The sequence below is a fragment of the Brassica oleracea genome, chromosome C8, assembly GCF_000695525.1.
Source record: "Brassica oleracea var. oleracea cultivar TO1000 chromosome C8, BOL, whole genome shotgun sequence".
NCBI lineage: Eukaryota > Viridiplantae > Streptophyta > Magnoliopsida > Brassicales > Brassicaceae > Brassica > Brassica oleracea.
In genome coordinates, this window is record NC_027755.1 from 9457359 (window position 1) to 9481482 (window position 24124).

General features: G+C 33.8%; 2 protein-coding genes across 2 annotated transcripts; both read left to right on the top strand.

The window, feature by feature from the left end:
- Positions 1 to 9782: 9782 nt before the first annotated feature.
- LOC106310670 (aspartic proteinase-like protein 2) lies at positions 9783 to 12584 on the top strand. Its single transcript, XM_013747900.1, has 9 exons — positions 9783 to 10126; positions 10222 to 10351; positions 10576 to 11045; positions 11162 to 11324; positions 11412 to 11482; positions 11606 to 11696; positions 11809 to 11884; positions 12156 to 12227; positions 12304 to 12584. The coding sequence occupies exons 1-9, from the start codon at positions 9912 to 9914 to the stop codon at positions 12462 to 12464; spliced, it is 1449 nt and encodes a 482-aa protein (XP_013603354.1). The 5' UTR covers positions 9783 to 9911; the 3' UTR covers positions 12465 to 12584.
- A 2992-nt stretch (positions 12585 to 15576) lies between these two features.
- On the top strand, positions 15577 to 16243 carry LOC106308601. Its single transcript, XM_013745746.1, has 2 exons — positions 15577 to 15990; positions 16052 to 16243. Exons 1-2 carry the CDS (start codon positions 15577 to 15579, stop codon positions 16241 to 16243), a joined length of 606 nt encoding a protein of 201 aa, XP_013601200.1.
- Positions 16244 to 24124: the final 7881 nt, after the last annotated feature.

Below are 24124 nucleotides of genomic sequence, written 5' to 3' on the forward strand. Positions count from 1 at the left end.
TTTTTGATCATGGCTAGTGGAAAAGAAAGATCAGCCATCATGATTGTCGTCCATAAGCTCGCATAGTCGAGGTCCATGACCTAATAGATCTTCCGGTGCGTGGTATGATCCACGGAAACAAAGGTCATGGGACACCATCAAGGTATGGATAAAAGACTCCAAAAGCATTACCGAATGCAAGAGAGATTACTGATTGAGATCCATGAGTGTGTTCGGCCGAAGAGCCATAGCTTGATGAGATTATAAAACTCATTACAACAATAATCATTGATCACATCTTGATCTAGAACACTCATGAGACAAGTTATAAACATGTATAGAAGAAGTCTATGACTCAATATGGATCGATCAGATTAGTGAATAGTCGATGATAATAAAGAAAGATCGATGGACAGAGACATTGGTACACATTTGTGTAGTAGATACACCAGAACATATGTTTACCACCTAAGACTATAAGTTCATAAGTACCATGCTCAGTATATATATTGTCCACAGTGTGTTTAGTCTGTCTGACCTAATTAAGAGTAGTCGACAGCCAAAGGTCCACTTCTTGACCACGCACACACGATGTCAGAAGACATGAGAAGAGACCGGAAAGGTCAAAGTAATCCAATTGCGGTTCAGTAATGAACTTGGCCGATTTGTTTACTCCCTACCTGCACGTTCAGGAAAGATCACGCATCAGATGCGTAGACTGAAGAAACCTCCACTGAGGTCCACATCAGGGGGAGTAGTACGTGTTGTACTCTTTTTCCTTCATCATGGTTTTGTCCCACTGGGTTTTCCTGATAAGGTTTTAATGAGGCAACATGAAGCGTACTACGATCCTGAATGGTTATGGCATCCAAGGGGAGTGTTATAAATCAATTAGTGGATGTCCATAACTGGCCCGGTCTATAACCGGCCCATACCCTAGAGAGAGAGTCGGCCACGACTTGGGGAGAGAGAGAAAGGTAGCTGCTTGGAGAAAAAGAAACCATCTTTCCTTTTCCTTGTAATTGTTATCTTTCCATTATTATGCATTAGTAGTTGTCCTAATCCTAATGGGTTTAGGTTTTGGATACTTTCCGTTTTACTTATCTTGTAATCTCCTATATAAGGGAACACTTATTCATTAATGAAACATAGAAATATTCAGACCTAAAACCTTCGTTTTACAACAGTAACATGTTTTTTTATATTTGGTTACAACATGTTTAATAGGTCTAAATTTTAAACATGCCACAATAATTTTAGATAAAACTCTATTTTAATAGATCAGATAGAATGAATTTGGAAAATTTCTAACTAACCTTAGTTAAGTTATACGATATAGCGAATGTGTGAATTGACGTGCTTGAATAGTAGTGTCTCCATCATGAATTAGTGTTGGCATGGTAGATGGAAAATTGAAGTATGGTATATATACAGCTATGCTATTTGTTTACACATGTGATATGTTTGTTTGTCATGTTCTTTTTTTTATACTATATGGTAATGCTCCGACCAAATATATTGTGTGTGTTTTAGACTTTTAGTTCAAAAAAAAAAAAAACGTTTGGTATTCAATCAAAAGTATTCTTACAATTCTGGACCAAACTAACCAGCAAACTCAAAAAGAAAAAAACACTAGTAAGCATCCATAGACTAATCTCGTACAAATGTGGGTAAGAAGTAAATTTTAAAACCCAAAAATATCATGAGATCGTGAGAGGGAGAGTGAAAGAGATAGAGTTAGACTCTCAAAGCAAGAACAACATAGATGCTTTTAAACCTCTCTCGTTGTGATGAAAGACCGCCTCTCTCCAAACAGACAGCCCTTCCATCACAAAAACCCATGGCTTCACATTCCGAAAAGTTAAGACCTATTGATCTTCATAAAACTTCTGAATACGGAGAAGTCTGGCAACATATGACACAACAAATAAACGCATAGATTACCATCATGAAACAAGTGGCAAGGCCTAACCACTCAACTACAAGACCTGAACATTGATGAATGGCAACAAAGAACTTAAGCTGGCACACAAGAAAAGGTCATTATGTTTATGTTGCAAAAGAACTAAGCCGGCAAGGTCAGTGCAATAGTTCCGCAACCCCACCAAAACCATCACACAAGGAAATCCGAAGGCAGACCCATGGAGCGCCATTGTCACTATCTGAACACTGAAGGCCAAACTTCAAAGGTCAGAGACCAACTTGTAAAGAGAAAGAGATTATCATTGCTTTGTAGGAGCTCTTAATAATACAACGCAGAAGAGAGCCATCGTTGGCGGAGACCACCAACAACAACCAGAACAATAGTCCAACTCAAAATTCAGAATCAAACGGGAGAATGACGGATCACCAAGAGAATACACAACCTGAATACTGTAGAGAAACACAAAACTAGATTGGAAACAACCAGAGACCTCTCAATGGACTCCAAGTACCAACGAGAACCACCATTCATAATGTTGGAGCCGACTAAACAGGGAAAGGAGCCAAGACACCTTAACTGCTCTAACCTCCTAGAAGAACACTAGAAACTGCATCACCGTAACCGTCAACGCCACAAATAGAGAACGCCGCAAGGAAAGAAGAGGAAAAGAAGACACCCCATGATACAGAAGAGATAGAAGAAGAAGAGCCTCCTCGGCGGATGCCAAACCACCGGGGAGGCTGTGGCGGATCTGAGAACGAAAGTCTTGGAAAGGGTCTACTTGTTTTGTTTATTACTTGCTTATGTATATAGCATACGTGAGACGTTATGTGAGTTTAACCAGAAAATATTAGAAATGAATAAAATATTTTCTTTCTTCACTCTCTTGCATCCTTTAGAGAGAAGAAGAGATTTCTGGTACACCAAAACTAATGTTTGATGATATTGAATTTATTATTCTTTTGTACCGTTCTACTTGGATTATTCCATACATTTAAAATCTACATAGCCCATTTACAGTGTTCCTTAAAATCGGATTTGTTTTGAAAATGTTTATGTTGTTTATGAACAAGAGAATAAAGTCAAGAATATGTTGTATAAATTTGTTGTGTAAAATATCTGAACTAATGTAATGTTTGATCTTATGTGATGTTAAAAGTATGATATGCTTGTTTGTTATGTTGAACTTGTGTCAAGTGTTATTTTATTACAAATTTGTGTCTACTAACTATAACTTCATCATTATCATCCAAATTACACAAAATTGATAGGGGGTAATATATAAGCATTTCCTTTAAGTTGCAAAACCACAATCATAATCAATGATTTGCAATGAAAAAAATAGTTTATAATTACAATAACTTGAAGAAATGACAAAGCATTAGACAATGAGTCTCCTAATCCTAAGAGGGAACTAAAATTTTCAGTGAAATTGACCATGCTTTAGAAAATTTCAAGAGAAGTCTACTATCATTAGAAGACTTATCTTTTAATTCATGGTCAAATTTCATTTAAATTTTTTATTTATCTCTTAAGTTTTAATTTCTCGTTTAATTCGCAGTGAAGTCTTCGGAACTCTCCCTAGAAATCTGTTTGAGAAGTCTGAAACTCTGCATATCTAAAAATGTTAAAGTGATTTCAAACAGAGATTTTAAAAAATAATAATAATACTTTTAAGCTTAAATAAGAAGAAAACAATTATAATAAGTTTAATATATAATTCTGTCTGAATCTTACCATGAAAAATACAATTTTTCTGAATCTTACCATGAAAAATACAATTTTAAGCTAAAATAATAACAACATAATCACATTAAGTAGTATTTATAACTTTATTTGGATTTAACACACAAAAACTAAAAAAAAAATTGGTGAAAAAGGTTATTAACAAATTTTGCAGTTTGCATAGTAGACTTCTCCAGAAGTCTGGTGCGAGCAGATTTTTCCAGAAGTCTGCTAATGAAGTTCGACGTCTGATATTGTCTTCAGATCAGAAAAATATGCATATCCAAAACGTTAAAATAGATTCAAAAGAGAGAAAAACTTTAGAAATAAAACCTTTTATGTTTAAATAATAAATAATACTATCACATTAGGTTGAAAATCTATAGCCTTTTTGAATCTAACATATAGAACACACAAAAATACATATCCAAAATTTATAGATCTACCAAGAAATGAAAAACCTACAAAAAAAATATAAAGTAGCGAGAAATACATGATACAAAAAGATGAAAAATTCATAAAATTTTGTGTCTTCAAGTTCAAAGAGATTAGAGAGAGTTTGGAAAGTATTAAAGTGAGAAACTTTACATTTTTGTTTCAGCCATCTGAGAGGAATAGATTGAATGCGTAATTTTCTTTATATAAAGAAAAAAATCTAATTAGGTTAAATATTTTCGGTTCAAAAGATTTTTTTGGAAGTCTTCTAATATAAAGCACTTGAAGACTTCCCAAAAGTCTTCTAAATCCTAAATTTACAATTTCTCCCAAAAGACTTTCCAAGAACTTCAAATGCATCATATGTTAGAAAACTTTCCAAGGAGTATTCTAAACCCTAAAATCAAATACCTAACTAAATAACACCTAACACTTCATTAATCAGAAGATCAACTTATAAAGTGTTTAATATATACATAACTAAAAACATATATGTAAAAATTAATTAAAAATAAATTGAGATTCTAAAATCTAACCCTAAATCTACAAAAAATACTACAACATATATTCACTCATATATGTTGAAAAAAATTCAATTTTAGTAAATCTAAATTTAAATTATTTATAATTGTATAACTACATGACTTCAATTTATTTTTCAACAAAATATTTTTTAAAAAAAATTTAAATTTATTTTAAAATTAAATAAATGAAAAGACTTCTATGGAAATCTTCTCATAGAAGACTTCACTAACCTGAAAAGACTTCGCAAGGTTATAATGGTAAAAGTGATTATAGTTTTATTGTCATAAGAAGATGATTGTAATTTCAATACGATTTTGTGTTACTTTTGCATTTGATTAAACTTGAGATATATATTTTTTCAATTTAAAATCAAATTTAAGGTCATTTTTGGTAAATTTCCCAAGAAATTATTACTAAAGTTATTAATCATTCAAAAATATTTTATTAATAATATGTTTAAAATAATTTAAAAAGGGAAATCATAGAAAATAATTAAATTTATGTTTTATGAAAGAATATAATTTAATTTAAAAATTTACATGTAATAGTATTAAAGGTATACTCGCTTTATATTTAAATGTAAAGTTTTAAGATGTAAGTATTTCCCACTTATAAGAAGCAGTAAAATGGAAGAAAAATAATATTTATCTTTGATAAGGGAAATATATTGTAAATGTAAAGTCATCTTTTATGTAAATGTATGTACTATAAGTTATGTATCATTTTTGGAACATTGTTCCGCATCATTTAAATGTTAGAAAAGTAAATACACCAAAATTTAGTAACGAGAAGAAAATATAAAATTTAGTGGATAATTTCTATAGATCCTACACATTAAAAACGAGAAATAAACTTTGTTATTTTTATAGGATTTCGAAACTATAAATAAAATTCTCATTTTTAGTGGACGAAAATGTTAATACACAAAGTATTTATTTAGGCTTTGATTGGTAACATGTGGTGTTGTTGATTTACTTTGAGTTAGAATCTAAATCACTGATAACTCAAAAATGTTACCAATTATGCATCAAATTCATTTTTTTTTAATTTTAAATTTAATTTAAGATGTGTTGTAGTTGAGTTACAATTTTGACTTAGACCTTTTGTAAATTTGTTAACTCAAAACTTAAACTAACATCAATCAAAATTTCATGTTTCAGAAGTTAAGTTAAAATTTTTATTATTTTTCTGTCTAAAAATAAAAATGAAAATAATGAGTTTTCAAACTCCCGTGATCAAGTTACGTTTGCAGATTTTTTTTGTTTGCTTTGTAAGATTTTAGTTTTATTTATGGTTACAATTCCAAAATTATAGCAATGTGTAAGTTTGTTTTTCTTTGAAACTATTTATGAACATTTATAAAAATAATTTCGTAGTATTTTTTTTAATTTAAAGTTCATCCTATTATTTTAATTCAATTTATTATTAATATTAGAATAAATAGTATTATTAGTGACTATAATATTAAGAAATAATATATGTTGAAAATTACTTTTCAAATGTTTATACTTATTTAAAATTATTTTTATTTTTATTTAATTTTAAAATAGCTTAATGGTTTATTTATGTTTAGAAAATATTTCTCAATTTATACGTTTATATATTCAATTCTATTATTGAAAACTCATACTGCAACTTATACATAAAAAAAAGTATCAATCATAAGTTTCAATAAAATAGTAACTCTTAGTTTTATTTCAAACTTATCACATAAATTTACAGTTTATACTACATAGTTTTTATTCCAAGTTATATCGAATTACAAATCATACTGCAACTTAACTTTAATACTACATGTCACTAAATGTTAAATTTTAATAATAACCATGTAGAGTTGGCTTACAAAACCCTATCACTATATTTTAAGAATAATAATATGAGCTTTTTTAATAACAGTTGATCATAATGTCTCTGAGCTCTCTACTAGTCGGAATTATTAGGTTATTTACATCAAAATCTTTCATGCTCGACATCAAATAATCCACATTGTGAATTCTTTCAGTTCATATTAGTCAATGAATTTTTCAGTGATTTTAGAAATCATTATCATATGCATATCATTTTTAATTAGCAAATATTATTGAGATATGTAAATATCATGTGATATTGATAAATTGGCATTTGGAAATCAAAATTTTAAACACTATATAACATATAAATTTAATCAGATTGTAAGTAATTAAATCAAAGCATATATTAACTATATCTACTTGGTTATTGATAAAAAAAATATTGTAAATTTTGTACTTATATTTTAAAAAGTAATAAAATAATTATGATAAAATAATCAAATCTATTTATATAGAAATATTATACTCCATCTGTTTCAATTTTAAGTGTCATTTTGAGTTTGTGCAAACAGATTAAGAAAACAATTAATTTTGTATATTTCCTATATAAAAACACAATTACATATATACCTAACCATATTTCAACCAATAGAAAAATAAATTGTTAAACAAAATAAATAAATTTTGCTTTGAAAATCGAAAACGACACTTATTTTGTAACGAAAAAATTTCTGTACAACGACACTTAATATGAAACGGAGGGAGTAGTATTATTACCTAGTATATATCCTAGCATGTCAAAAATAAGTAAAATATTATGTTAAAAAGACCCACAAAGATGACGGAATTACGGCCAATAAGTCTTTGTAATGTTGGGTACAAGATTATTTCGAAGGTTTTGTGTCAAAGATTGAAAATTTGTTTACCAAGGCTAATTTCGGAGACACAATCGGCTTTTGTGGCGGGAAGGTTAATATCGGATAATATCCTTATAGCACAGGAAATGTTTCATGGACTGAGGACTAATAAGTCCTGCCAGAATAAATTTATGGCGATCAAAACGGATATGAGTAAGGCATATGATAGGATCGAGTGGAACTTTATTGTGGCTCTTCTTCACAAAATGGGTTTTGATCCTCGTTGGATTGACTTGATACTGGAATGTATTTCTTCGGTTCAATATAGGGTACTTATCAATGGTCAGCCACAAGGTCTTATTATCCCGCAAAGGGGCCTGCGGCAAGGGGATCCTCTGTCTCCGTATTTATTTATTATGTGCACTGAGGCATTGATCGCGAATATTAAGAAGGCGGAGAGAATGAAACAACTTACTGGTTTAAAGGTGGCAAGAGCGTGTCCAGCAATTTCTCATTTGTTATTTGCAGATGATAGTCTTTTCTTTTGTAAGGCAAATAAGGAAGAATGTCAAACCATTCTTAGGGTTTTAAAGGAATATGAGAATGTCTCGGGACAACAAATTAATTTCCAGAAATCTTCAATTCAATTTGGACATAAGATTGAGGAAGTTAATCGTCAAGAGCTGAGGGATGTTCTGGGAATACATAACATAGGCGGTATGGGATCCTACTTAGGTTTACCAGAAAGCCTTGGTGGATCAAAGGTACAAGTTTTTGGCTTTGTACAGGAACGGTTGAATAATAGGGTTAATGGATGGACTTTTAGATTTTTTACAAAAGGAGGAAAAGAGGTAATTATAAAATCGGTGGTTACGGTCCTGCCAAACCATGTCATGTCTGTTTATCGGTTACCGAAGGCTACAGTTAAAAAGTTAACGAGCGCAGTAGCTCAGTTTTGGTGGAGTCCAGGAGGGAGTTCAAAAGGTATGCATTGGAAATCATGGGATAAATTGTGTGAAACCAAAGATAATGGTGGTTTGGGTTTTAAGGATCTCATGGATTTTAATACAGCAATGCTTGGTAAGCAACTATGGAGGCTAATTGAGAAACCAAATACTCTTTTCTCAAGAGTTTTCAAAGGACGGTACTACAGGAATGCATCACCCCTGGAACCGATCCGCTCATACTCCCCGTCTTATGGTTGGAGGAGTATTATTTCTGCTAGATCTCTGGTTTGTAAAGAACTAATTAAAAATATTCTGTCCAATCAGGTTATCAGGTTGAACGAGTTTACCCTGATAGGGTAAAACTTCCTGATTTTTATGGCCCCACAGTGGATATACTTAAAGCCTTCTGCTGGAAAATGCAGTGTCCACCGAAGATAAAACATTTCTTGTGGCAACTGGTCTCAGGATGTATATCGGTAATGAAAAATTTAAAGGCAAGAGGGATAAGAGGAGATATATGCTGTGCTCGTTGTGGAGATCCGGAAGAATCAATAAATCATGTATTTTTTGAATGTCCCCCTGCACGTCAAGTGTGGGCACTATCCAAGATTCCGTCATCGCCCAATATCTTTCCTATCATCTCTTTATTTGCTAATATGGATCATCTTTTTTGGAGGGTGCAACCGAAAATGGATGATCATCAGTTTGCATGGATTCTATGGTATATTTGGAAAGCCCGAAATAACAAAGTTTTTAGTCATTTGGATATTGATCCGCGTGACACTTTAAAATTAGCTGAAGTGGAATCATCACTCTGGGCAGAAGCACAGGTAGGAAATGAACCAACAAGGGGGCTCTCGGTAAAAACCATTCCTCTCTTAGAGACACCAGGTCGATGGTGTTTTATTGATGGCTCATGGAAGGATAAGGATTTAATGTCAGGGCAAGGCTGGTATAGTACTTTACCGGGGTTTGATGGTCTTCTGGGGGCAAGGAATGTAAGGGCATGTCTCTCTCCCCTTCATTCGGAGGTAGAGGCTTTGATTTGGGCAATAGAATGTATGAATAATTTACGACAGTTTCAGGTTACTTTTGCAACAGATTGTTCTCAATTGGTGAAGATGGTTTCGGAACCAGAAGAATGACCAGCATTTGAAAGCTACTTGGAAGATATCAAGCTCCTCAAAGGAAGCTTCCTCAACTCAGACAACGTCCATGTACCTCGAACGGCGAATCTTCGGGCGGATAGCTTAGCACGTAGTGCAAGAAAGCAACTGTCCTTTGTCGTTCACATGGATGCGGAGTTACCAATATGGTTTACAGAGTCAACATGAGCCTGTAAATTTATTGCTGTCAAAAAAAAAAAAAGACATCTGGGAAAGCGAGGAAAATTTGAAGATGTGAAAGTGAGAGATTCATTGAACAAAAAAAAAATGAAGAGAGAGGGAGAGAAGTGAGGAGAGACAAAGAAAGCGAAAACGCTTTTATAAAACAGTTTCCTAAAATATGCTTAAAATTGACCGTTGAAAACGCGTCACTTTCTCTTGCACCTCCCTCTCTTCCCTCCCTTCCTCTCTTTGATTCCTTTCGTTTATGTTTTGACATTAAATTTAGATACCAAATCTAAAATAAAATTTACAGAAAGAAAAAGTCAATTCTTCAAATTTTCTGTTTTCATTTTTCTTTCTCGGAAGCGGAGATAATCTCTGGTTTGCATTAACATACGGCGATGGATCTGAGTCTAACTTTACGCATATTAGCAGCAGTTCTCATGGTGTTGATCCAATATGCTTGCGGGAATTTCGTGTTTAACGTGACGCATAAGTTTGCCGGAAAAGATAAGCAGCTATCGGAGCTCAAGTCTCACGACAGCTTCCGTCACGCTAGAATGCTTGCGAACATTGATCTCCCTCTTGGCGGGGATAGCCGCGCTGATTCAATTGGGTTATCTTCTTCTACATCCAAATTTGCGGTATCTGATCTAGATAGAATGTGATCTAACTTACATTATTGTTTTTGATTTGTTGTGTGTATTTCAGTTTGTACTTCACGAAAATCAAGCTTGGATCACCGCCAAAAAATTACCATGTTCAAGTTGATACAGGAAGTGATATACTTTGGGTCAATTGTGCACCTTGTTCCAAATGTCCTGTCAAAACTGATCTCGGTGTATGCTTGCTTCTTTCTGAACTTTGAGTCAATTTTAGATATAACATTTTATTAAAGATTTCAACTAATTTTTTTTACAAATTTAGGGACCTAAATTTTTTTTTGGCTTATGTTTATATAGTTTTCTTCAAAAATATTGAGGCCTAAAGCCAATGTTTCATTCGGTTTTGCCAAGGACCGTCATCCCTCATCATTCATATTCTCAACCTTTTATTGGTACGCAGATTCCTCTAAGGTTATACGACTCAAAAGCTTCCTCGACTTGGAAGAAAGTTGGATGTGAAGATGATTTCTGTGCCTTCATTTCACAATCAGACACTTGCGAGCCAAAGACGAAGCCATGTAGCTATCATGTTGTGTATGGAGATGGAAGCACAAGTGATGGGGATTTTGTCAAGGATAATATTACTTTGGATCAAGTCACTGGAAACCTCCGAACTGCACCCCTTTCGCAGCAAGTGGTTTTCGGGTGTGGAAGCAATCAGTCTGGGCAACTTGGGCAAACTGACTCAGCCCTTGATGGCATTATGGGATTTGGACAAGCCAATACCTCAGTCATTTCTCAACTAGCTGCCGCGGGTAATGTGAGGAGAATCTTCTCACATTGCTTGGACAATGTGAATGGAGGTGGAATTTTTGCTGTTGGGGAAGTGGAGTCTCCAATTGTCAAAACAACTCCTTTAGTTCCTAATCAGTAAGTGAGAGAGAGAGAGAGAGAGAGAGAGAGAGAGAGAGAGAGAGCTTAAGTTTATGATCTAGGAAGTAACTAACTACTCTCTCTTGTAATAATTTGATCCAACAATTTATTAGGGTACACTACAACGTCATTTTAAAGGCAATAGATGTGGATGGTGAACCTCTTGACCTCCCACCAAGCATAGCTAGTTTTGGTGGGAATGGAGGAACCATTATTGACAGTGGTACAACTTTAGCCTATTTACCACAGGATCTCTACAACTCACTACTTAAACAGGTGCCAAAATCTTTGTTTTCTCTCTATCTTTGTTTCTAGTTTATAACCACAGAGCCCTGACATGTTATTTATCTGCAAATAATATAGATTACTACTCGGACACCGGTCAAACTTCACATGGTACAGGAGACTTTTGCGTGTTTCAGTTTCACTTCCAAGTAAGATGACTTGCTTCCTGTTTCTAGCTTCTCTCTAAAGATCTGGATTATTACCTCTCTTTTTAAAAATAATAATAATTATTCAGTGATGTGCTAATAATATATTCTTCCTTCTACTTGCAGCACAGATAAAGCATTTCCGGTAGTCAATCTTCATTTCGAGGACTCGCTCAAACTTACTGTTTATCCGCACGACTATCTTTTCTCACTTCGTGTAAGTCAATACACTCCTTCCTACTTTGATGTGTTTATATCCCAACAGAACCTTCGTATTTTGTGTAAGCATTTTTGTCTGTCTCATCCACAAATTGAGCTCTCCCGAACAGGAAGACATGTACTGCTTTGGTTGGCAATCTGGTGGAATGACAACTCAGGACGGATCCGATGTGATCCTTTTGGGAGGTAAATTTCAAATCATACTTTCGGATATTTCTCATCTGCACTTGAAGCGATCTCTATATAGACTCACATGTCCTCCAGCATGATACATCCTTATACGATCATTTTTTGTGTTTTTTTGTTTTGTCCTAAAACGAAAGTTACATATGTTTGGTGGTAGAATTTAGATATAAACCATACCAAACAGCGCAAAGATTGATTATTAACTTATGGTCTCCCATGCATGTGTTACACTTGATTGGTCCGACTTCAAAATTGGTTTCTTCATATGTAGATTTGGTGCTCTCGAACAAGTTAGTAGTATACGATCTTGACAATGAGGTCATTGGATGGGCAGACCACAACTGTAAGTATCTAACACACTGAGAACAAGCACGACTGATCAAAGAAACCAATATGTTTTTTTGTGTGGGTTTGCTTAGGTTCGTCAAGCATCAAAGTGAAAGATGGGTCAGGAGCTGCTTACTCAGTTGAAGCAGATAATCTCATACAATCTGCTTCTTCGGTGATTAACAGAACATTTGTCCCATTATTGTCGATACTGATTTGGGGTTTCCTTTCATTTACTTCACAGTTTTGCTAAAACGAGATGGTTCATATGATCCTTTGTGGATGTCATTTGGCTTTTTAGGGTCATGTAATTTACAGACAACTAATTAACTTATTCTTATCAAAGATAAATACATATTGTATTGTTTTGGTCTACTTCTCGGCAGTAATTATAACATTGTACTATATGATAATCCTTGCGCATGCGCGGGGTGAGTTTTTAAAACTAATGTTTATTCATTAAATGGTTTTTACATTTTGCAACACTACAAACTTTATTGATTGTAAAATGACGAAGATAAATGTGTGTCTCTTAAATGTATCATCGTTGTTGAAGAGTTAACGTATTACAACTCATTTTAATGATTTTTAAAACTTCATATGAAAAAAAAAAAAATCTTAGCGGCTGACACAAATCACCAAAACCAAATAGTCAACATCAATTGTAAAATGACGAAAGGGGATTGAGTTTTCTATTCTCGATTTTTTTACTATTGATTCTCTATAAGTGATTTGATTTTCTACCTCTATAAATTTGTGGTTTTGTTCTCATTTCTTTTTCACTAATATGAGTTTTTTTTTTTAACTTCTTCTGAGAATTTAGTGAATCACATATGTAAAAAGATGGACATCTGTAAAAGTTAGTTTCACTCGAGATATATATCGAAGAATCAAATTTTTGAAAAAAAATAACTGGCAAACTCTATTCACAAGTTAGTGTTCAAATCTAATATATCAAGCTGTTATAAAATATATATGCAGATTCGAAATATAAATGTATGTCTAATATGTATTCACAAGTTCGGTCTAAAAAATAATCTAATTCTAGAACAACAACAAAAAAATTTTATTTTATTAACCTAAACTTTTGAGGTTTAGTTACTTAAGAGTATACCGATAAAAAATATATAATACTTTATTCTAGTATATGTAAACTATGTATAAATTAAAAATTATTTGATTTATTAAATGATAAACCAGAAAACTTATAATAACAGTTCAAATTTCTCATTCTTAAAATTATAATGGCTAGATAGGGTATTAGGGAGAAACAAATATGAGACGAATGATTAAATCTCTCATTCATCGAAAAACACTAGGAATAAAAATCAAGACTAAATTTTTTAATATGAGTGAAATAATATATATATATATATATATATATATATATATATATATATTTAAATACATTAATTAATTTTATATATAGCATAAAAATTAATATCTAAAATATATAAGATATTTTGAAGTTGTCCAAAATACTCGAACATATATACAAATAATCAAAAGAAAATGTCTAAAATAGCTAACCAATACTCAAAACACCAAAAATACTTAAAATTGTTATTGATTATCTATCCAAATATTTAGTCCAAACCAATTTATATGTTAAGTTTTGGTATTTTGATATACATTATTCAAATTTATATGTAATATATTATTTTATTTTAGATATTGAGAAATTGAAGGTATGCGTATGAATTAAAATTAAAAAAAAAATTAAATGGGTTATCCGAAACTGAACCAAACCTGAACCGAAACTTATAAATATTCAGATGTGGCTGGAATCCTTAACTCCGAAAACCCTAAATCCGAATAGATCCGAACCAAATTCGAATAGGTACCTGAACGCCACCCCTAAGCTTGCTTTTTTGGCAAAAAAGGCCAAGTTTTATTACAAGCAAAAGATGTTAGCTATTAGAGAACCAAACAGACAAAAGATGCTGACGTCCTTTGTTATGTCTTCAGGCAAGGGGTGTGTTCCTGATCAGTCTATCAATTTCCTTGATAACCGTTGCCACATTTGAAGGAGAAACCTGAAACCTCATGTTTCCTGTTGTTTTTTTCCGCCAAATGAGATTAACTGTTGCATGAGCTAAGAATTTTCGGAGTAAATTCTTTTTGAAAACATGCTAGTAGCCAAAAGCCAGCTAATAAAAGCAGGGACCACAGTTCCGTCGCAAATGAGCAATGGAAGAAAATGTGTTCCATGGTTTCATCACGTAGAGAGCAGAGAGTGCAAGAAAGGTTAATCTGAAGACCCCAATATATAAACCAATATGGTATTAACTGGGAGCCTATCATAATTAGCAACCCAGAATGTGAAAGAGTGTTTTGGCACACTGTTCTTAAATCATACTACTTTGAACCAAACTTTTGGAATTTTTCGCGCTCGCAAAGATTTTTCCATGTAGCATTAGTTGAGAAGATTGCTTTATGCTGATCTAGAGGCCCCTAAAAAAAGCAATCCGAATTACCCTAGTTGAGAAGACTATTTTACGCTGAATTTTGCTGAGAGTATTGCTAGGCTTTGTGGTATAAGATTGTAGTATTGACCACAATTTTGATTGTGTGAAGTGAACCCCATTGTGTGAAGTGAACCCCATTGTACAGATACGGTCAAACAATCTAGGAGCAGTAGGATTCCTAGGGAATAGCAGAAGGATGAACGTAGCAATAACAAGAAACCAGAAGCACATCGCAGTGGTGTGCGATAGCTCCACAATCTGTCAGATACATTCCTCTCAAGACTGATGTGTTACATATTAGGATATCCAGTTAAGTTAGATTAATCTTTGGTTAAGTCTCCTTTAGCTTAATCATAGGTTTGTTACTGGTTTAGCTTCCTTTTACTAAACCATGTATGTATATATACAGGTTGTACGTACATTTATCAGATATGAGAGTATTTTACAACCGTATAAAAACTTTCTTAATATGGTATCATAGCTACTCAAGCTCTCTCTTCCGCTTTCACGGTGATTTAGGGTTCTCGAGCTTCGATTGAGCTATGATGAGTGCTTCCTATTGCCAATTGTTCATTCTTTTCATCTCCGATCTTCTGATTACGGTGTTCGAGACTTCTCTTTTCTTGATTATGTTTGCGATTCAGTTTCTTTGATCATTTCTTGTGTGTTCGTCTTGATTGCTCGTCTTCCTAATCCATTGATCGTCTCTTCAATCATTTTCTATGGCTTCTCCGGCTCACAATCGTTCGTCAGCTGAATTTGTTGATTGCGCATCATCTGGTAGATCAATATGAGAATCTGTACTTCCTCCATAGCTCGGATCATGCTGGATTGATCTTGGTTACTGATAGCTTGTCCTCTTGAGCTGAATTTCACTCTTGGCGTCGATCCATTCGAATGGTGTTGAATGTTCGTAACAAGCTCGGGTTTATTGACGGCACCATTCCTCAACCTCCATCTAATCATAGAGATTCTGGATCTTGGTCTCGCTGTAACGATATGGTAGCAACGTGGTTGATGAACTCTGTCTCAAAGAAAATAGGTCAGAGTCTTTTATTCATGTCAACCGCTGAAGCTATTTGGAAGAACTTGATGTCTCTTTTCAAGAAGGACGATGCACCTCGCGTATATGAGATTGAGCAACGCTTGAGTACTATCCAACATGGTTCTATGGATATCATTACGTATTATACTGAACTTGTTACTCTTTGGGAAAAGTACAAGAATTACGTTGAGATTCCAGCTTGTACATGTGGTAGATGCGAGTGTGACACTGCTTTGTTATGGGATGAATTGCAGCAGAGAAGCCGGGTTCTTAATGGGGTTGAATGAATCTTATGAACCTACTCGTTGACACATTTTGATGTTAAAGCCAATTCCGAGTATTGAAGATGTGTTCAATTTGGTCACACAAGATGAGCGTCAAAAGGTTCTTAAACCATCTACTCTACTTGATAATGTTGCTTTTCAGAATTTTGGCCATGTTGCTATGACACAGAATGTTCCTTTGGGAGGTTCGGAGACTGGAGTCTATACTGGACAGAGTTTATACTGGACAGAGTGATAATGCGGCGTGTGCAGCTGCTTTCTAGGGCAATCGCTATCAGAAGCATGTGTGTACTCATTGTGGGCGTATTGGTCACACGATTCAGAAGTGTTACAAAATCAATGGTTACCCACCATGTCATAAGATGCATCAGCGTTACTCTAGTTCTACGCCACAGAACACTCCGAAGAACAAGTTTCCATCTCAAAGCCAATTTCAATAATCTCAGAGTATGCAGAATACTGGTACAACTAATGCAGTCTCTACTACTCCAGCTTCTACTTCTCTTGACATCAATCAGTTTTCAACGGATCAAGTTCAGAGTTTACTCACTCAGCTGATTGCACAAACAAGAGTTAATGACAACCCTACATCCTCTTGTACAATAACAGAACATGGTTTCATGGCTTCTACATCTACTGCTGGTAATGTCTCAATTGTTTTTCCTTCTACCAATCTCCGTTTTGAAAATCATATCCTTACATTTCAACATCATTTCCTTTCTTCCTTATATTCCATTTTACCCCATGGATGTTGGATTGTTGACAGTGGTGCTACTTGTCACGTTTGTTCTGACCTGACATTATTCAGTGAGGTTGTTCCTGTAACAGGAGTCACAGTCTCTTTACCTAATGGCACTAGTGTACCCATAACTCACACGGAGACAGTGCATGTTTCTGATCATTTAGTCTTGCATAACGTTTTACATGTTGAATCATTCAAGTTCAGTTTGTTGAGTGTTAATTCTCTCTTACAAAATCATGATCTTTCGACTCACGTTTATCATGATTCTTGTTTCATTCAGGACCATATTTGGGACTTGACGACTGGTAGAGGATTACTTGTACATGGTCTTTACATATTGGAGCCTCATGTTAATGCTTTCTATGGATCCTTGGTTGATGGACATCTCTGGCATCAACGCTTGGGACATCCATCTTATACCAAGTTACAGCATATTCCCGGTATTCCTAAAGTTTCTTCTCCTCATTGTACTGTTTGTCCATTGGCAAAACAACGTTCTTTACCTTTTATTTCTAATAATACATTGTCTGCCCAACCTTTTGATCTAATACATACTGACATTTGGGGGCCTTTTGCTATTGAATCTGTTGAAGGATATAAATTTTTTCTTACTATTGTTGATGACTGTACTCGTGTGACTTGGTTATACATGTTACGAAATAAAAGCGAAGTTAAAACTGTGTTTCCTGATTTTCTTGATCATATTCATACACAATATCACTATATTGTTAAGAAAGTAAGAAGCGACAATGCAAATGAATTGGCTTTCACAGATTTGTTCTTATCTAGAGGCATTATTCATCAATTTTCTTGTGCATACACACCACAACAGAACTCAGTGGTTGGACGTAAGCATCAACATTTGTTAAATGTAGCTCGTGCATTGCTATTTCAATCAGATGTGCCTCTCATATATTGGTCTGAATGTGTACTCACGGTTGTATTTTTAATCAATAGGACAGCCTCTTTGTTGTTAAACAAACTATCACCGTATAAGGCTTTATTCAAAAAGAAACCAGACTTTAGTTTTCTCAGATCATTTGGTTGCCTTTGCTATGTTTCTACTCTTGTTAAAAATAGACATAAGTTCACTCCCCGGGCTAATCCATGTGTGTTCTTAGGTTATGCCTTTGGTTATAAAGGATATAAGGTTTTCAACTTGGATACTAATATCGTTAGCATTTCTCGCAATGTCATTTTCCATGAAAATACATATCCATTTAAGAATGTTTCTCATTCTGAACCTGTTCCTGATTTGTTTTGTCCCTCTGTTCTGCTAATGCCTATACATGTTGCATTAGAATCCTATAGCTCCTTTGCATACATCATTGTCCCCGCATCCTGAAGCGTCATCTAGTGCCTCATTAGTGCAAGAGACTGTCTATTCCGACGCAGGATAACTTACGTTGAATAATGCTAGGCCTAAACGACATGCAAAAGCACCAGGTTGGCTTTCTGAATATCATTGCAATATGCTTCATAACCCTTCTCCATTGAGTCCTCATATTTCCGAGACTTTCAATTAAGCCATTCCTTTTCCTTTATCTCCGGTTCTTACCTATTCAAAACTACACCCATCATATAAATCTTTTGTTCTTTCTTGTACGATTGAGACTGAACCACATACTTTTCACGAGGCTGTGAAACTAAAAGTCTGGAAAGATGCTATGGGGGTGGAGGTTGTTGCTCTTGAGTACAAAGGGACGTGGACAGTTGTGTCTCTTCTGCCTGGTAAGCTTGTTATAGGCTGTAAATGGGTATATACTATAAAGTATAATCCCGATGGTACTATCTTGAAGTACAAGGCATGTTTAGTTGCGAAAGGCTACACACAGCATGAGGGGATCGACTATATCGATACATTTTCTCCGATGGCAAAGCTTGCTAGTGTCAAGCTTCTTCTGAGTCTTGCGGCTTGTTTTCGATGGAAGTTTACTCAAATGGATGTGACAAATGCGTTCTTACACGGGGACTTGGATGAGGAGATATACATGAGTCTTCCTTTGGGTTATACTCCCTCCAATGGAACTCCTCTTCCTCGTAATCCTGTATGCAGACTTCGCAAATCCTTGTACGGTCTTAAACAAGCCTCTCGCCAGTGGTACAATTGCTTTTCTGTTGTGGTCTTAGCTGCTGGATATGTTCAATCTCCGGTTGATAACACTTTTTTCATCCTCAAGACTCCTAGTTCTTTCACTGCACTTTTAGTGTACGTTGATGATATCTTGATTGCTTCTAGCAGTGATGTCGAGTTAGACGCTTTGAAGATAGCTCTACATAAAGATTTTGACATCAAGTATATGGGAACTCATCGTTTCTTTTTGGGTTTGGAGATTGCCCGTAACGCGTCTGGTATCTCTCTATGCCAACGAAAGTATGCTTTAGACATTCTCTCTTCCACAGGAATGTTAGCTTGCAAACCCGCGTATGTGCCTATGGATCTGTCTGTTCATCTTAGTAAGGACACATGGACTATGTTACCTTGTGCTAAGCCATATCAAGATTTGATTGGCCGTCTTTTATACCTTACTATCATGAGGCCTGATATCACATTCGCTGTGAAATACTTGAGTCAATTTCTCTCTTGTCCTACATACGTTCATATGCAGGCTGCTAATCGTGTTCTGAGATATCTCGAGTACAATCATGGTCAAGGATTGTTCTTTTCTGTTGACTCTGAAATTTGCTTGATAGCTTTTGCGGACTCTGACTGGGCGATATGTCTAGATTCCAGGCGATCAATCTCAGGATTTTGCATTTACCTTGGGAAGTCTTTGATCAATTTGAAGTCGAAGAACCAACAGACCGTGAGCCGTAGCAGCACTGAAGCTGAGTATCGCAGTATGGCCCTTGCTACTTGTGAGTTGTTGTGGCGTCACCAGCTTCTCCGGGACTTGAAAGTCATTGTCTGCACTTCTGCGAAGCTGTTTCGTGACAACAAGTCGGCTCTTCACATTGCAACGAACCCGGTGTTTCACGAGCACACCAAGCATGTTGAAATAGATTGCCACACAGTTCGTGATCAAGTGAAGAATGGTTTCATGAAGCTTTTCCATGTCTCGAGCTATAATCAACATGTGGATATCTTGACAAAGTCGTTATACCCCAGTCCATTTCATTCGATCATGCGACGTCTTTCCATTTCAAACCTTTATTCTCCATCATCGAATTCGGTTTGAGGAGGTGTATTAGGATATCCAGTTAAGTTAGATTAATCTTTGGTTAAGTCTCCTTTAGCTTAACCATAGGTTTGTTACTGGTTTAGTTTCCTTTTATCAAACCATGTATGTATATATACAAGTTGTACGTACATTGATCAGATATGAGAGTATTTTACAACTGTATAACAACTTTCTTAATATTACATGTGCTATTTCGGGAGCGCGAAGCATCCGGACCCTGGTAGCATGGGAGGTTCAGAACTATGCTTGGACAGAGTCGGGTCTGGAAAATATTGGGCAGAAACAAAAAAATAAATTGTCCATTATCTTCAAAAATCAGAAAAGCGTGACTAAAATACATATGACGTCCTTTTTTGAGAAAGGGCTTTACATATGACGTCCTTACCAGTAGAACTATATAAAATTCATGTTATTATTAGTCCTGTAAGTGTATATATATATATATTAGTTATATCTTGTTCAGTCGCAACGCACATGTTTTATTTACTTGTATTCATACCCCGCCCTGTTTGAACCCAATGTTGCCTTACCTTGGTTAAAACCCGCCAAATACAAAGTATGAGTACTGAAAAATTGTGTCAAATGTTTCCATGGCGAGTTGTTCGTTGTATAGGAAAATACAATGTTTTCAATTATTGTTACCACAGGAGGTAGTCTGCATATGAAAAACATTCATGTATATTTCATACAATTAGTTTATGCGGTAAACTATAATAAATTTTACCATAAGTCATTAGGTTATCTGTTGTGTCGTTTGGTGAAAAAAATAACTATTGAAAATTTTAACCATATTCTCCAAATTCACATTTTTAATTATTTTAGTTAGTTTCAGTATCACTTTAATGCTGAGTTAGAAGCATCTTTTGTTGGCTCTTCCAGCCCGTCCTCTGTTTTCTCTTAAAATGCAGTACTCTGGTTATGAGTTAGGGTTTAGAGATAAAAACAACTTTCTCAGCTTTGTTGGTTAATTAGTTGGATTGTACCAACTTAAACCAGCATTGTAACCAAACTCTCTTTTTTTTTTGATGTATAATTTTCACATTTCAACAAAAAAAGTTGATATGAGTTATCAGCAGAGGCAAAGCTAGTACAGTCACTATGGGGGCACACGCACGGGGGCGGACCCGGTCACATATCAGGGCACGTGCCCCATAGTAACGTTATACTTTTTGTTTTTAACACAATTTTGAGTATGTTAATCTGGAATATTTGGTTAAATTAGATCAATGGCGCCACATGCTACAACGTTTGACCATATTCATCCTTTTGTTATTTAATTTTTATTGTCAAACTTAACTTATATAATTACTCTTTGTTCTCATATTTATTTGTGTCATTTTTTGTTCCCTTAAACTTCATTAAATTAGTTATATTTGTCTAATTTGTTCAATTTTGTTGCGTAAATATCAATCTTGAAGTTCAAATTTCATATTTCCCTCATTCTATTTCTAACAAGATAAATATTTTATGTTTTATATGTATTAAAATATATTAAATTTTATAATAAATACATTATTTTTTTGTGATTAACTAATAGCAGTTAAGTAAATGTAATTATTATTGTAAGATTATAATTTTTAATTATTAACTCATATAAAATGTATTGAAAACATAAATATATCTTTAAAAGAAAAATTTTGTAAAACAATATTTTCAGAAACAAAAAGGAAATTTATTTAGCCGAAAGATTTATTGTAAGCATATAGCATTTAAACAATAATATAATAAAAACTGTAAAAAATATATATCATTGTGCCCCATATATTATATAAAATATTATTGTGCCCCATATATAATATTTTTCCAGATCCGTCCCTGCACATGCACCCATAATATTATTAATAATAGCTATTTAGTATGCAAACGTTCAACATAAATCAGTTGGTTGTGATGGTTTAATGCATAAGTGCACCCCCTCACTATCTCAGGTTCAATTCCCTCTTAGCCCATCTAAATTTCGTATATCTCATGCACCCGTTAGAAAATGATCCTTGCTCCGCCCCTGGTTGTCAGCAAAGAAAGTAATTTTTGTGCTCAACTCTACGAAAACGTTAAAATGTCGTTTGAACCACTAGATATGCCTCCGTTGAGAAGATTCAGAGATTTCAAGCACGAAGAACAGAAGGCAGGAGAAGGTAGAAAGAAATACTCGAATGCACATGTTTTTTTTTTTTGAACATAAACACATGTTATTTTTTGTTCATGTAGTATCTCCGATTAAGATAACCGAATCGTTTTAGAGTCTCATGTTGAAAGAAAAAAGTTTCAGTATTGTTGTAAATGATTGTAAGTGTAACGTCATAATGAAAACAAACAAGAAAGCAAATCAGTGCTAGTTATAAGTATGCCTTGATTTGGTCGCAAAGTAAGGTTTTCTGGACTATTTGTACCACGTAACAACAACTAACGACAGTCAAATGATTGTTTTGTTAATGTTAATGTATCTTCTTTTGGAAGGGAAAAAAGCTTCCTTAATTACTCTATAATGATTACAGTTTGGTAGATATGTTATCTTTGGAGATTGGTGGATCTACACGGTATTACTCGTCGCCCATCATTACTGTATATTTCATATAAATGTGTTATACTCCTCTATTTCAATTTAGTTTAACAATTTTTTTAGAAAAAAATAAAATGATGTTTTTCAATTTTTATATAAAAATGTTAATGTTATTTGATGTTTTTGACCATTTATATTATATTATATTATATGATTTTCTATTGGTTGAATTAGCTTTAGTCAATACAAAAAAATAAAATAAATAAAAGTTAACAATTTATTAACTGGTGTGGAAACTTTAAACACCAAGTAATTTGAAATAGAGTAAGTATGAATAACATCCATGTGTTAATTATTCCCTCCATTTAAAAATGTATGATATTTTTTAAATTTGAAATGTAATATTTTAATATTTAAAATTTAAAATGTAATATTTTTAAATTTATTAAAAGTTATATGATTACTCGTATTCAATAACGTTTCAGAATAAATGACTGAATTATTTTTTTTGGAAAAAAACTTAAAATGACAGGATTGGCTTATTTTTTAGTTTATATTTTGAATGATACTTTTTAGAAGAAAAAAGAAGTTGTTTTAACTTTATATATTTTAGCTAAAACTCTACACATTTTAAAATAGAGGAAGTACTGTATTAGGTAATTATCGAATCTAGAGAAACATAAATTGTCTTTTCAGTTTCTCTTTCAATTTTTTTTTTTGTTTGAACAACCCTCTTTCTAATTTCTATCATCACCGTTTTGTTTATTACGAAAAGTAGCCATGGGATGTGACACAACAAAAAAAGTAGCCATGGGATTGTCTTTATATGTTTCTGGTGGGAAAGCGATGGTTTATTGTAACCGAAGTGATAGTACCTACTGTCTACCATTTCCCATCTCTGAGAGCATGATTAACCCGGGGTTCTTATGATGAGGTTATTAGCGGAAGTTAAGAAACTGTTTCTTAACTTTTAACTAAAAAAGTTAAGAACCGGTTCTTAAAGAACTCGACTCTAAAATCTCAGGGTTAATCATGGTCTGAATATATCGAGTTTCACATGTTCTTCAGTTTCTCTTCTCGCATGGTAAGCTGATATCTTTTCTTATTCTTATAGATTCTCCATTTATTTATATATTTTAAATAAATATTTATATTAATATTATCAAAACACCGAACATTCTGTAGATGGGCGTTAGAACAGTTACAGTCTTCGGCATGGACAAAAGCCCGTAGATGGTAGATCTGAGAAATAGACTAGGTGTGTTTCCGACTTGTTCTTTGTAGCAAGATGTCCTCTACTTTCTTATTGTCTTGTTTTTTTTTTTTTGCTAAAATCTACTTTCTTATTGTCGATTACCAAAACTAGTTTTTCTTGATATTTATTTATTGATTCGCTAAGTCCTTCTTCTACCCTCTTTGTATTTAAGAATAAAGTTAAATTAAAATATAGACTAAAATATAAAAATAGGTTGTAGAATCAATTAACAAAAACAAAGCTAAAAATTATTTTTCTTGATATATGTGAAAACCTAAAATCAGAATTTTCAAATCCATCTCTCAAATAGAGAGGAGTAGTATTTTCAATGATCATAAAAGAAATTTGTCAGTTTTTATTCGAAAATTGGAGCAAAATTGACTTTTTAGTATTTATTTCATGAAAATGTATTAACTGATATTTCATCATAACTTTGC